Here is a 15,123-nt window from a genome sequence, read left to right as displayed (position 1 = left end):
TCCCGGGGCGTTTAACGGACCGATAGGGAGGAGAAGTGTGCCAGGGTACGGCCGAGGGGGCCTGGAGCCCAGCGGCGTAAGCGACGTTTACAGGGAGAGGCCCTATGGAGTCATAAAATGGTTTGGGTTGAAAGGGACTTAAAGATAACTCCCCTGCCATGGCATGGGCATGGCATGCATTGCCATGCATTGCCATGGACAAGGACACTTTACTCGACCTGGTTGCTCAAAGCCTCATCCAACCTGGCCTTGAACCCCTTCAGGCATGTGGCATCCACAACGCCCCTGAGCAACCTGCTGCGGAGCCTCGACTCTCTTACAGTAAAGGGTTTTCCCCTAATACCTAATCTAAACCTGCTCTCTTTCCAGTTGCACCCATTTCCTCTTTTCCTGTCACTACATGGCCTTGTAAATAGCCTTGCCCCAGGCTGCAATTAGGTCATGCTGAAGTCTTCACTTTTCCAGGCTGAACAATCCCAATCCTCTCAGCCTTTCCTCACAGGAGAGATGCTCCATCCCTCTGATCAACTTGTTGCTCCTCCTCTGGGTCACCATTGTTCGGTCCCAAAGCAGACATCCTCTCTCGTGATGAGCATGGCTCTGTGGGGATTTCAGCACAAGTAATACAGGTGGTCCGAAGACTGTTACTAATAAAAAAGGAGAAATTTAATGACCTGGAAGTAAAATGAAACACTGTTGCCTCACAATTGCAGCAAATATTTATGATATGCTCAACAACAGAAGCAGAAGGACCCGACATGTCAAGTTCCTGTTGCAGCAGGGAGAACTGGTGGCCCTGTGGATAAACTTCAGTATGGAGCATCCCTGACCGCACGGGGTGGTGAGGCCACGTTTTCTGTGTTTTCATGGCCAGGCTGCTCACCTGAATTCCAGAGGCTTGCAGCAAGTCATGCAAAGGGAAGCAGCCTCGTGAATCCTGCTCAGTGGCCCATTTTCCCAGGGAGCACCTACCATATTTAATTGTTCCCAACAGAAGCCTGTCTAACCTGTTTAAAATCCTCCAGTGATAGACGCTTTCATACTGTTCCTCAGGCAGTCTCCTCATGCATTTGTTATAAATATGGATGGAGACAAGAAGCTAGATCTTCAGATCTTGTAGTTTTAGCCCCATACTATTTCTCCTGTTTCTTGAGGACATTGGCAAAAGATTTAATCCCTGAGGAGTCTATAAAAGGATGCTGCAGAGCTGGAAGCTGCCATGCATCTTCTTAGTCTTTATTAAAAAGATTCCTTTGATTTTTTTTTCCTTGCAGGCCACTTTGAGCATAGATTTCTCCTGTTCTGAACTATCTTCAGGGGGTTTACATTTTTTTGGTAACATAATGTCCAGTACTAGACCCCACATTTGCCTTGTCAGTATGAAACTGATTGAGAAGGTTATGTGATATGATGGAATTTGCATCTGTTTCTACATGACTCAAAGCCTTGCCTTCTTTTTTTCTTTTGCAAGTGTCACATTGTTGCTGCACCTGCAGGTCATGACCTGTTCCACCTCAGAGGCTTTTTCAAATTATTGCTGCCTAGCCAGTCTTTTCCCATCTCAGATTTGTACTGAAGAGTAATGACCTTTCTGAATATATGCTAAACATCTCATCTCCAAGGCAGCAGCTCCTCTCCTCCAAGCATCAGTATCAACTCCTTGAGTAGTGCTGAAGCAGTTGTTTGTAGGCCTACACCATCAGCTGTGTCAGTGAAACAACTCAGTCTAACAAAAAACAAAGAGTGGGGGAGGGAAGGACAAAGACTTTTTTGTGCTCCTTTTTAATTCAGATAATTTTGTTGATCTGATTTACAGAGCAACCCTGCAAAACCAGTTTCTTGTGTTTGAGGTCACTGAACATCATCTGTCAAGCTGTCTCTACTACCTTCTTCTCCTTCCTACGCACCAGGATAATTTCCATCTGTGCTCACAATACTGTGGAACTCCTCTGAGCTCCTTTGCTCTTATGCTCAGTTTTTCTCTTCTGCCACCAATTGTCAGAGCAGTCTTCTTTGAGGCCACTGGTTTTGGTCTTCCATTCTCTTTCCTCTCTTGCAAAAGTTTTGAAAAACATTGCAACAATAAACATTAGATATTTTCCCCCTAATTTGAAGTAAACAAAAATATATTTTTTTCAGACTTCTAAAATTATTCAGTGACAGGAGGCTGTAATAAGTTTGCAGATTTGCAGAGGTATCCTGACATAGCTTGCAGGGCTGGCTGGGATCCTCAGCCTGCTTTCTTTATCCCTGTGCTTCAGATGCTTCTCTTGCTCACTCTCCCTCTCCATGTTATCTCCCAGAAAACAAGGCAGCTTATAAACCTATGATTCTGACTCAACCATTTGTTAAGAATCAGGGCTGCACAAGCCTCCTTGGACCATATGTATTTGATAAGACCTTCATTGTGTAGTTAGGCAGAGGCTTGGCAAGCACAAGCTTGCATGCAGTGCTGAGTGCCCTGTCTCCTCCTGATGACTGAAACATTACACCAAATTGGGCAGACCTACCCTGTTTATCAATCCACAACTCTCAATATTTCACCTGCTCTTTCAATGTCAGCTGTGTTTCTTTAAAACACACTGCTGGAGCAAGATAATTCATGTAAATTGCAAGCTTACACAAGAGCGAAATCAGGGTTTAAGAATTACAGAAGGACAAGAAATAAGCAGAGGGCTATCAAACATGTGGCAAACCTAGGTTGGTTTTTTTCCCTTTTGTTCGCATTAAATATCACTATGGTAGCTTCAAGTAATTTTTTCTTGGGAGAGCTCTGTTTGACAAGTTGAAGAATTCTGTATGCAGTTTTTCTCCAGCTCTCTGCATACAAAGAGAACAAAATTCAAAGTCTCTAAGCCAGTTTCCATTCCTGCCTTTGAACTAACAAGTAGGTGGGTAGGTTTCAAAATAGCAAACATCAAGGTGATGTCAAGGCTCTGATTTTAAATGGGAGACTTACAGCAGACTTGACTAAAGGCAAAGGTTAACCCATCTCCGTAGTTAGTATCGACAGTGCAGGATTGCAAAAAATACTCTGTGGGAAAGCAGTGGGACGATTTACAGTTTTTCCTTGTCCAATAGGAAGACAAGAAATGCCAGATCTGCTGCCAAGTGCAGTTCTGCAAAAGAGGTTCTAACCTGAAACAGCTTCAGAAGCTCACCAAATAAAAAGACATTGCTGTTTCTTTTAAAATTTTGTTTCTTAGATTTGAAGGTAGGGTTTTTTCCACGTGTATCTGCATACAGATACTTCAGGATTTCAGTACTTTAAAGCCTCCTTTAGCTAGACAGATTCAGTCTAAAACAACTTTATCTACCATAGGTCCCTGCTGGTTTCTTTGGGATAGAAAAGCATGCAAATGAAACACACAACACTCCTGTGTTCTTTGCTGTATCTTTTCAAATTCCTGGAATTAAATGGGCTTGCCTCCCTTTGCTAGCTTATCCTGTTCCATCTGGAGCACCTGACAGGATCTGAGGAATCTGTGCAAGCATTTTTAAAAGCACCCATATGCCCCTTCATTTCATGGAAAGGTTGTTCCAATAAACTCCTTTATATCAATATTCATATATTTCTTGGACACCAGTATTTGTGGTAAAGTTTTTTATATTCATCTATAACTTTAGGGCACTTTTTGTTTACTGAAGTGGAAATGCAGATGTTCTATTACTGTTGTTTTTAATTAAAACAACACCAAGGCAGCAGAAAGAGCACAACATTATGTCATTTACACAATGCTGTATGAAGGCAATTTTATAAAACACAATTGTCACGTACCTCCAAGGATGAAACAAGATAGTTGACTTGCATAATTGCAAAAGTTACTATGGAACATAAGAGTAGGCAGAGGTGTTGGGAAATAAAGTTGATTAACAATGCATGGATAAATCACTGCAGGGAATGAAGAGTAATGTGGGTGAGTATAAAAGGGATTTAGAAGAAGCAAAAAGGCAGGCATCTCTGTACCTGCTACAGTTGCTGCAGTTACTCGCTATTTAAGAATGTGAGAACAAGAGTTTCTGGAACAAAGCCCACAGTTTTTAGTGCCATCTTATCCTTAATTTGTGCAGATTATTACTTTATAATCAAGAGGCAATTGGCTCCAAAATGCCAACCCATACAGAACTTAAAATTTGTAATAAATGGAACCATCTAGACCAGAACAAAAAAGAGGAGCTCAAACTAAAAAAGTGCTGACAAGCCAACAGGCTTGCCACATGTGGCAGTTCACTAATGTGTTATTTATTTTACTATAATTTTATTTTAAAATTAAAATGTCATCTAACCTTAAAAAAATAATCCCAATCTTGAATCATAAAATCATTTAGTTTGGAGAAGACTTTGAAGTTTACTGAGTCCAAATGCAAGTCTAACATTGCCAAGTCCATCACTAAGCCATGTCCCTAAGCACCACACCTACATTTTTTAAAATATCTCCAGGGATGGTGACTCCACCACTTGCCCCTGTAGCCTGTTCCAATGCTTGGCCACTATTTCCATGAAGGAATTTTTCCTAATATCCAGAGTAAAACCTCCCCTCATGCAACTTGAAGCCATTTCCTTTCATCCTGTCGCTTGTTCCCTGGGAGAAGAAGCCAATCCCTACCTGGCTCCAGCCTCCTTTCAGGAAGGTGTAGAGAGTGACAAGAGCCTGGACCTTCTTTTCTGCAGGCTAAACACCCCCAGCTCCCTCAGCTGTCATCCTCAGACTTGTGCTGCATTCCTTTCACCAGCTCCACTGCCCTTCTCTGGACCCTCTCCAGCCCGTCCATGTCCTTCTTGCAGTGAGGGCCCAGAACTGGACACAGCGCATGAGGTGTGGCCTCACCAGCACAGGAGGACAATCCCTGTCTTGGTCCTGCTGGCCACACCATTGCTGACCCAGGCCAGGATTCCATTGGCCTCCTTGGCCCCATGGGCACATGCTGGCTCATGTTCAGGTCCTTTTCCATTGGGCAGCTTTCCAGACACTCTGCCCTCAGCCTGGTATACTGGATGGAATTGTTGTGACCCAAGCGTGGGACCATCTTAATCTGTATGTATGCATACATAGAGATTAATGTGTATATTGTATACATGATATGTAATATGTATATTATATACATATATATAGTCAACCAAATATATATTTAGACAAGTAATAAAAATGCATTAACAAAGTTACTTCTACCTATTTTGCTTGTTTCTGAATTGGAGATTACAAAGCAACAGATGGCAGCATATAATACTTGCAGATCCCATCCTTTTATTTTTTAATAAGCCCTGTGCACATTTCCATTCATACACAGCTCTAAACAATCTCTTGAGGAAAGGAAATGAAGGCACCATTGACACACAGAAGTACAGCCAAGGTCAAAGCTTTTGATTTTCACTGGAGTCCAGGCTCTTCCTTCTGTATTTACTGCAGTTACCAGTTCTCACACTGAACTTGAAACACAGGTATGAGAAGACTGATAAATGTGTAGTTTTGTCAGTTCAGGGAGACCAAACAAGACAATGTAGAGGAAGAGCACATTTTCTCTGGTGACACTAAGTAATAACCAGTGCTGAGTTAAAATGCTCTACAATAAAAGTGGGCACCCAGTAAATTAGGACTTTAGGAGTTAAATGTCAGAGTTCTCTTGCTGAGGGCTCTGCAGTACCCCACAGCTCAGTATTCATTTTGATGACAACAATTAAAGATTTGAAACTTTCTTCCATAGCTGCAGAAAAATAATTTGAAGACTGGTAAGAAATTAAAAGTGAAAATATCTAGAAAATGCAGGCTGATCTCTACTAGAGAAGTTAAAACCTGGAATGCAGCTATGCTAAAAGAAATAAGGATAAATGTTTTGCCCAGAGGATGATAAATGTGGGAGACATTAGCAATGTTGAGCATCAGATTGCATAGAAAGAAATAAAAACCTGTCTCCATTTGAAGCTGTCATTTAAAACACTGCATTCCAGTTCAGCCACTTTGTTACAAATTGAAGACAGTTGCATGAAAATCACCCAGGAAATAATGAATTACCCAGGTACAGGAATGGAGACATCTTCCAGAAATAAAATTCCCAAGGTCAAGGTGTATAGTATCAAGATAAAAATAGCTACAGAGGCATGATAACACTTTGGAAATGTCTGAGGATGTAGCTCTTGGGGATGGAAGGTGAAGGGCTTGGAGCACAAGAAGAGGTGCCACCTGAGCAATGTGGCTGTCAGGGTGACCAGCACGACCCATTCCTCACAGCAAGGGAGGTGTTGATAGGAGAACAGGTCCTGTGGTTTGACAGGTGCCAGGGGACAAGACATCTGAAACTGACTGTGTAATTTTGTGACAAAGCACCAGAATGTTAACTGTGAGGAAGCCTTAGGCTGCAACAAGGGGAAGGGGATGGCTGGACAGATCCCCTGTTCTTTTCTGTCTGCAGTCTTCAGTGTTAGACTGAATTGTAAAATTCTCTAGCCACCTTTCCCTCAAGTAGGTTGTGAATATAAAACCAGAGTCTAATAGTCCTTTGAATACTCCTTGCATTTTACTTAAGCAAGATCATTATAAAGGGAAAATATCCATATGCTCTAATTAGCTGAAACTGCTCTCAGGCAAAAGCATTCAGTCCTTGATGTTATTCTCTGTGACTCTACTGACTTTAGCTGCCTCCAGAACCCCTTGGGGGCCAGTTCAATGCCTGATCCCACATCCAGGTGCTTCTGTTCAGTGCATTTGAATGATCTGTCTGTGCTCATGCAGGGTATCCACAGGTACTTTTCTTCTCTCAGCTTAAATACTGTCTGTTCACAGACAAAAAAGGACTATCAGATTATCCAGTTCACACATTGGCAAAAACATAACTGCTCATGTTTTGTTACATTTACAAATCACAGCTGAACTACACATGTATAACTGTTCTCAGAAGCCTTGTAGCTACAAGCTACCATCTTTGCAGTGGTAATATATTCCATCTTTTAACCTCCAAATACTTCTTTTTTCTCAGTATTTTCTTGAACTGCTCTCATGGGAGGCCAGCTATCCACAGCACCTGTTTCCTTTTGGTTAAGGGTTAGGAAGGATGGTCCTTCATAAAACTCTGATCTTCATCCCAGAAACTACAGCATCTCAGCACAAATCTCCCTCTCTCATTCTGCAAGCAGAATGAGTTCTCTATAAGAAAGAAATAACATATAAAGAAATAACATTTCTCTAAGAAATAACACAGTTATTTATTCTGTTCCTATAAGAGTTTTACAATCTTTATGCCATCATAACTTCCCTGGAAGCCACCCTCTCTCTCTAAAGTTTGTTGCAAATGCGTGGTCTGGGCTGCTTATGGAATTACTGGCAAAGGTATCAGCAAAAGCAAGATAAATATATATCTTATAACTGTGTGTGTATCATATAAATTTGCAAAAACACAGTGAAATTTGATGGCAATGTTCACTACCACTGTTAGATAAAGCACACAAAGGAAAATCATATTAGAACCAAGCTAGAATGATTTATTTGTAGACTGGGAATCCAAAAGTGTAAAGTTGGAGAAGGGCAAGGGTGCCAAAGGACAAAGGAGCCCCTTTTGTTGTTGCAAGAGGTTCAGAGCAGACCCCCTTGCCAAACTTAGTGTCAGACTTGATCAATAGTTTATATCCAAGGAATGTAGCACCACCTAATCATTGACTAATTTAACATTTACAAAATGATCCAATAGGATTTGCTGTAAGCACAACAATAACTTAATTACAAAGCTAATCTAACTATGAATGTGGGGTGGGAGCACTCGTAGTATGTTTGCTGTACCGCATGCCAATCGATTCACACGTGCGCACACACACACACACACACACAGAAGGATGTATAAAGAAAAATTCAGGATGTACCTGTGAAAAATTCCCCAGGAGTTCAGTGAAGTACTCACAGCAGATCCCTCTGCATCTCTCAGCAGCTGAGAGGTGGGGTATCAGCTCAGGCTCTGTCATCAATGGTCCTCTGAGTTGCTGAGCTCCAGAGATGTCCCACTCAGAGGGAGATGTGCTGCAGCCCAGGGGATCTCAGCAGGTCTCACTCAGGGCCACTCTTTACAGGGTTGAAGATGACTGACTTAGGTCATCAGTAAATTTCCATTGTGGCCACAGTCCAGGCCAGTAGTTACTGGAATTTTACTTGAGAAGTCTAATATTATTCCACTTAGGCTGTTACTCAGACAAAAATAAGTTTTCAAGGTTATTTGTTAGAAAACAGGAGCTCATTAGGCAACAGAAGTTCCTGGGAGCAGACAGTTTTTCTGATAAGCTCAGGGAGAGCTGACTGCCCATGAGCCAATAATCAAGGCTGAGGCCTAAGGAGTGTCCCTGAGATCATGAAGAAGCCAGAGAGGGCTAAGGGGCCAGATCTTGCATCACCACCATGCTACATCCTCAGGAATTATCAGAGATTGAAGGGCAAGGAGTTCCTGATAAGGTGAGAGGAAATGGTGCAGTGGTGGAGCTTTCTTTTTCTCCCTCCTGTTCCTGTGAAAGAAAGTGGAAGAAAAGAGCTCACCATTCAGTTTTGTGCAGCTGTCTTTGTTCTGTGTGGATATTTTGTGCAGCAGAATTTCTGCAGAGTTTTGGGGATGAGAGCAGTTTCAAATGGTGCTCTCAGCCACTGTACCCTGACAAGGTATTCCTGTGCTGAAATAAGGGGGATGAGCAACACTTCCAAGCTGATCCCTTCGTGTCTCCCATGTAGTTACTACTCAACAGCCCCTAGCTGACCTCGGCACAGCACAGCTGCAATTGAATTTAGATCTGTCTGTAGCATGGACAAAGGCAAGGTGTCTTCCATCTCCGCAGAGCAAAGATCCCAACAGATCCCTGTTGTCTGGAGTGTTGGAATGGGGCACATTTTTCAAAATCTTCTGCTCACAAATGCATCTCATCGAGGAGATTTTCTGAGAATTGCCACAAGATTAACCAACTATTAAATTTTGTTCATTCTGCAGAAAGCAGAAGTGTAACTTTCAGACCACTGCCTTGCCACTACTGAGTTTAGTCCTAAATTGAGCAGACAGTGCATGGAGCATTTACTGTGAGGATGGAAAGAACAAAACCACAGGATGTAATGCAGAGACAGCAAATTCCCCTTGTTTCATAAAACTGGCTGCTCAGCAGCATGAAGGGCCAGTAACTGAAATTTGAGAAATCCCAGAGAACTAAATGGTCCTCCAAGGTGAGGAATATCTGCAGTGCAGCACTTTTTTACCATGTTCTTGAGAGACCTGTAACACACCAGGTAACTCTGCAAGGCCTCTGTAGAGCCCTGAATTGGTTTGTACCAGGACAGAATCTTGCTTACCAACAGAGAGAAAATTCCTTCCCCCTTTTTTGACTTCCTGGATTATCATCAAGGTGTTTAACCAAGGTGAGAACCACTTATTTAATGCTTTACTTGAATAATAATTTCTTATTTGTCATCTACTGAAGCTGGCTCAATTCATATGAAATAAGGAATTGATCTTATTAACCGTTTTCACTGTGACCTGAAGGCTTGTGGGGTGATAAGGGTGAAAGTCCACTGTCTGATCTTATCCAACCTCCTCCTGTTGCACCTCCCCTCTAGCAGAGTGCCTAAGACTGTCCTAAGTGCTTTGGATGATTTTTCCAACTCATATCAGTATTTGAGTCTTCTCCAGCAAAAAAGGCTCCCAAGGTGTGCAAGAAAAACTTTTTTACAAGTGGTTTTAAAATAATAATCCAGTTAACGCAGCACAGCAGCAGATCCCAAGTCTGCCGTGTGCCGACTCTTGCCTGAACAAGAGCCTGCACGTGAGCACCAACTGCATGACATGGGGAGGACAGCCTGATGGCAGATAATACCTGACCACATTGTTAAAGCTCTTTACTCCTTAATCACTTCTGGGACAGCAGATAAACACTTTCCCAACAGCACTTAGAGTGAGCCAACAGAACCTTGCTGCTGTGCAGAGCACAGCCGACTGCTCCTCGCCTCCAAGTGGTGCCCAAACCTGCACTTGCAGCTCACAGCAGTGGGGCAAGGAGAGATAAGGGCAAAACGAGATAAAGCACATTGGTGACACCTGATGTGCTGTGGGTAGGTGAGGGGGTTAGGTTGGGGGCAGAGGCCAAAGGTTGGGCTCTGGCTGAGGCATGTTGCTGTGCCAGGAGGGTGGCTGAGGCAGGTGCACTGGTTTGCAGGAGCAGGACGTGCAGCAGAAGGCGTCAGTACTCGGATCTCAGGCTCTAGGGAGGGGGAAGGAAAGCACTGGCAGGGAATAGGCAGGCAGGAAGTGAAACAAAACTCTTCTGACCCATTTTTATGGTTTCCAAAAAGGTATTCTGGTAATAATTACCAGTGCTAACAAACAGAATTTGAGATTTCCCTGCCCAGTTCAGTATTGATTTGCAAATTATTTGCAGTTGAAATCTCAGTGATACATAGCCTGCATAATGCAGGCTACGTAGCTGCCCACACTGTAAATTAATCAGCTGGGGAGATTTACCAGCAAAACAAGGAGAGTAACAGGGTGAGGTGCAATAGCTCCTTGCTAAGCCCAGAAATTGTGTCTCGGCTCCCTCTAGTGAGATGTGTTGGTTTTCTATGCTCAGAGACAGCTACTGGCTGCTGAATACCTATTGATTGAAAGGCTAAATTCAGACACAAATGCTTCCAAAACAAATAAACAGGCAAAGGATCTTTGTACCTGTATGGTAACAGCTCACACCACTTCTGCTTCACAAAGCTAAGTTCTTTTTTTCAAAGGTTTATAGAAAAGCTCAAAAGACCAAATGTAGTTTTAGTGGTGATAAAGACAGATTGAAACGAAACTGTTTCCAAACCACTTGCAAAACAAAATCAGCAGGGTTGTATAAATTCGTACTGCAGGTAAGAGAAATATTTTCTAAAATGTGGAAAGGAGTGTGGTAGAGGGTTTAGCCACAATGAATGCACGACAGCTGTCAGAAATAAGGCTGGCATACAAATCAGTTCGCTTGATAGCTTATGGAATAAGCAAATGGATGCATCACTAACTTTTTTAAAATTCAGACTGCTCAATTTTCTTCATGACATATGAAATCTAAGACATGGCCAGTAATGTAAGCCTAAAGAAGAGATTTTGCAAGTCATTAAATCCCCCCTCAGGATTTGACATCCTCCCACAATAACATCCCATTAGCAAAGTTGGAGAATATTTGAATTTGTTCAAATTTTACAGTAATTAAATAACAAACAAACCCCCCTCCCCCCCAAAATAGAAAACAAAATCTCATGGAGCATGCAGCTTGAGACATGTTTGTTTTTTCTTTTTCCCCCCAGTGTAATTTCTCTGCCTGCCATTTTAATTATTTCCTTCTGGAATGAGGAATAGAAGGGACCTTTTTGTATGCCATGAGCTTAAGCTACAGAGGAATATGGAAGCCCTTGTCTTGGTTGTACACTCTTGTCTAGGGACTACTGGCTGCTACAGCAAACTGTGGGCACCAGCAATGCTGTTCCCAGCTGCTGATATTCTCTGTCTTGTTACCATTTTTGCTATGCTCATGAGACTGAATTTTACTGCATCATTCAGCCACAACTACATATTAGCTTCTGTTATATATATTCTTCCTTTTTCAAGGTTCCTGTTTCACAAAAAAATTTCTTGTCTCTTAGATATGTGCCACTAACCACCTTTTAGAGCCCTACCCTCTTCTGGGTGCAGCATAGAAGTAGTTCCCTCAGAGTTCCTGTCTTCACACTGCCCTGCCTCACTGAGAGCTCATTTCTGGACTTCTCAAATCCAGATACACATTTAGGAGTGGGCATGAGAGCAGCCATGAAGTTAATCAGAGCAGAATGAGAAGTGCTATCCCACCAGGATGAGTGAAAGCTCTAAAATTAATTTGTCCAAGTGAGGAAGAGGATGAAGAACTGGAGTTTGCATTTGGCATTACCAGGCATTTCCCTGCCCATCACATCAGGCTCATCACACGCTCACCAACAGGAGTTTTGTTCACTTGTTTTTGCAAAAGATGTCAGAAGAAGGGGAAACACCTAAATGCTGTGGTGGTAGAAACCACTGCCCTGTCTCCACACACCTCCCAGGCTAGCTCACCATTTAATCACACACTCAGCATTGAAATGGAATTTTTCAAAGCAATTGCTCTACCCTTTCCTACAAATCCAGTGGCAGCTGAGGCTTCCCAAGAGAGAGTAAGAGCCCCATTGACAGCTGTGCTTGGTCACCAGCTCTACCTGCTGCCTAATTGCAAAATGCAAATTTTCCTAGGTTTAGTTTAAGTTGAAATGACTAAGGCTGAATGCACAGGGATATGCTACAAAATATATAGCATGTGGAATGAAGGTAATTTGCAGCACCATGATCAGCTTTCATATTAGAGGAAGAATATAATGCTGAAACCATCTGGCCTGCGGCTATGAAAACACCAAAGAGACATAAAACCGAGTTCATGGCAGCATGCCAAGGCCTTGTTAAAAAACAGCACATCACTAAAACAAAGCAAGTGCTGATGTAGCACCAGCAAAGGCTCATTAATGGGCCTGGAGACAGAGCGCTCTTATATTTCATTATGTGCTTAACACCCATACCTGCCTCTGCAGAGGAGAGGTAATTTCTAATGAACACTTTCTCACGTCTTATAATGATTCTATACCAGTAATAAATACTAAGAGCTCTGGTTGTCCTGCTTACTCTGTATTATTTTTTTTACACAACACCCTGGAATTTTATTTATTTATTTTTTTAAATTACTAATCTTCTTTAGAGGAATAAATAAGAAGATGCATTGGGTGAAGCTGTTAAAATGAAACTAACATACTTTAGATTAAAAATAACTACAGGCCATGGATGCTAAAGTACTGTGTGCTGGTATTTAAGATATAAAGTTATTAGAGAGCATCTAAAGGAGGGCTGTGAAGATGATGATGGGCTCAGAGGGGAAGCCATGAAAGGAGTGGCTGAGGTTTCTCGCTGCAGTTACACCTTCCTTGTGAGGGGAACAGGAGGGGCAGGCACTGATCTCTGCTCTGTGGTCACCAGTGACAGGACCTGAGAGAATGACCTGGAGTTGTGTCAGGGAGGTTTAGGTTGGATATCAGGAAAAGGTTCTTCACCCAGAGGGTGGCTGGGCACTGGAACAGCTCCCCAGGGAAGTGGTCACAGCGCAGGCTGACAGAGCTCAAGAAGTGTTTGAGCAATGCTCTCGGGTACACGGTGTGACTCTTGGGGTGTCCTGTGCAGGGCTAGGAGCTGGACTCGCTGACCCTTTTGGGTTCTATTCCAGTTCGGGATACTCCGCGGTTCTGGGCTGAGCCGATGCGAGGCAGGAGCCGAGAGGATCCCGCCGGGACCAGCAGGTGGCACCGCCCGCTCTGCTCCCGCCTCCAGCGCCCGGAGCGCAGGGAGGGGGGATCCATTGCATGTAGGCAAGGAGGGATGGGAAAAACCCAAAGAAGGGCTAAGTGGGTAAAAGGTTCTATTTTTGAAGCAGCAGCCTGCAAAGTGCTTGCTGCACAGAGGTCAACATTTGTTTCCAAATAAAAATCTGGATGCTTGTTTGGGTTTGAGGTTTCTGCTTGTCAGCATTCCCAGAGACCGTGACTAATTTTCTTTTTGTGGGAATTCTCAATAATCTCTTCTCTCAGATCATCAGGACACACTCCTTGTTTTCTTTGTCTTGCAGGGATCGTGAAGAAGAGTGAAGGGATGAAAGTGAAAATAATTTCTGTCAAAAGTAAGACTGGGGATGTACACACAGCTAGACTAAACACAGTGAGGGGCACTATCTGGCTTCTTACTTGAACAAGATTGTCTCTAGATTTCCCTCTTCCTTTCTTCCAGTTTTTGGAAGCCATCAAGCCGTGCCCAGAACTTGCTCCTTCTGTTTCCGTCCTCCACTTGTGTTCTCTTCCAATTTATGTCCTCTTTGTGTTATGTCTGATGCCTCTGGAAGCGCCAAATGTGCAGGCAGAACACAGACTGCATGACCTCACACTTACCTGCATTTCACTGACAGGCAAGAAGGGAGAGGACATCTCCCCAGTTTGATGAGACAACATGCCACCAAGAACTCATTTTGATTCTGCACAGATGTCTTTCAAAAATTGGAAGAATAGTTTCTTGTGTAAACAACTGAGAAGTCCTTCTTCATGCACGGCATGTGTCTTCCTCACATCCTCCAGGTGGAGGATCTTTCAAGGACTTTGGGGTTAGAGTTGGTTGCAAAACATCTTAATAACTTCTTAATTTTTGCAGTATCTGTTTTGCTGGATATGAGATTGATTTAACACTGGCCTATGGATGTAAACAAGTAGTATTTGTGTACGCTGTGATGGACAATAAATATTGACCCTGAAATATTTGAATACAGTCTAGTGAAATGAAAGCTTTTTATATTTAGGTTATAGTTTCTAAGGCTTCAATCTTCTTAAAATATTTGTCTCTCCATAGTCACAAGGGACAAGAGTTTTAAATTAATAATTTCAGATTCTAGTAAGAATACACACTAATTAGTGGAGACTACAAAAACACTGTTGGACCTGGGATACAACACAAAGGCTTGAAAATACAACACGCAGAGGAAGCCTTTACCTCTGATTATCAGTCTCCTAGAAACAGCTGATTGCATAAAATATCTGAAATCTCAGTTAACATATTGTGTAATCACCTAGCATCAGGTAAGGATTGTAGACTGCATAGAGGATACCCCTAAACAAACCTTACAAATAAGGCCCATGAGGAGTTTCTGTCTCATCCCAATCCAAAAACTGTGGCTGTAATGTTTTCCATTTTATTCCCTCCCATCCCCCTGGGACCTTTTGCTTTCTCCCAGGCTAAACTAGCGTCACTATTCCATGCAGCTGCATCCCTCCCTAACCCACATAATTCCCTGTGGCAGCTGGGATCAGAAGGGCAAAGGACTCTGGTGGGTATGGAGGGCACAAAGGTCTCCATGGACTGTTTCTACATCCATACTTAGAAGGGAGAACAGCAGAAACATTAATAGTGAACATGTTGTTACAGACTTCAGCTTTAATCATGGAGCAGCTCCAGGAATGTCGCTCTGCAGATCCTGCCACCTTAAATACCTGCCAGAGGCGCTTTGGGAATTTGTCCAAGATTCCACCAAACTCCTGGCCAAGCAGCAATACCTTG

At 42.8% G+C, this 15,123-nt stretch overlaps 1 protein-coding gene across 1 annotated transcript in view; it reads right to left on the bottom strand.

Moving 5' to 3' along the window:
- SCCPDH (saccharopine dehydrogenase (putative)) overlaps window positions 1-13,385 on the bottom strand; it is a 23,247-nt gene extending 9,862 nt beyond the window's left edge. The window contains exon 1 of the mRNA XM_005416334.3: window positions 13,233-13,385. Coding sequence (XP_005416391.3) covers window positions 13,233-13,385 — 153 coding nt within the window. The remainder of the gene's footprint in view (window positions 1-13,232) is intronic.
- Between the last annotated feature and the right edge of the window lie 1,738 nt (window positions 13,386-15,123).

This window comes from Geospiza fortis, unplaced genomic scaffold, assembly GCF_000277835.1.
Source record: "Geospiza fortis unplaced genomic scaffold, GeoFor_1.0 scaffold41, whole genome shotgun sequence".
NCBI classification, from domain to species: domain Eukaryota; kingdom Metazoa; phylum Chordata; class Aves; order Passeriformes; family Thraupidae; genus Geospiza; species Geospiza fortis.
Note: the sequence above shows the minus strand (reverse complement) of the source record. Positions and strands in the feature narration are given on the sequence as shown.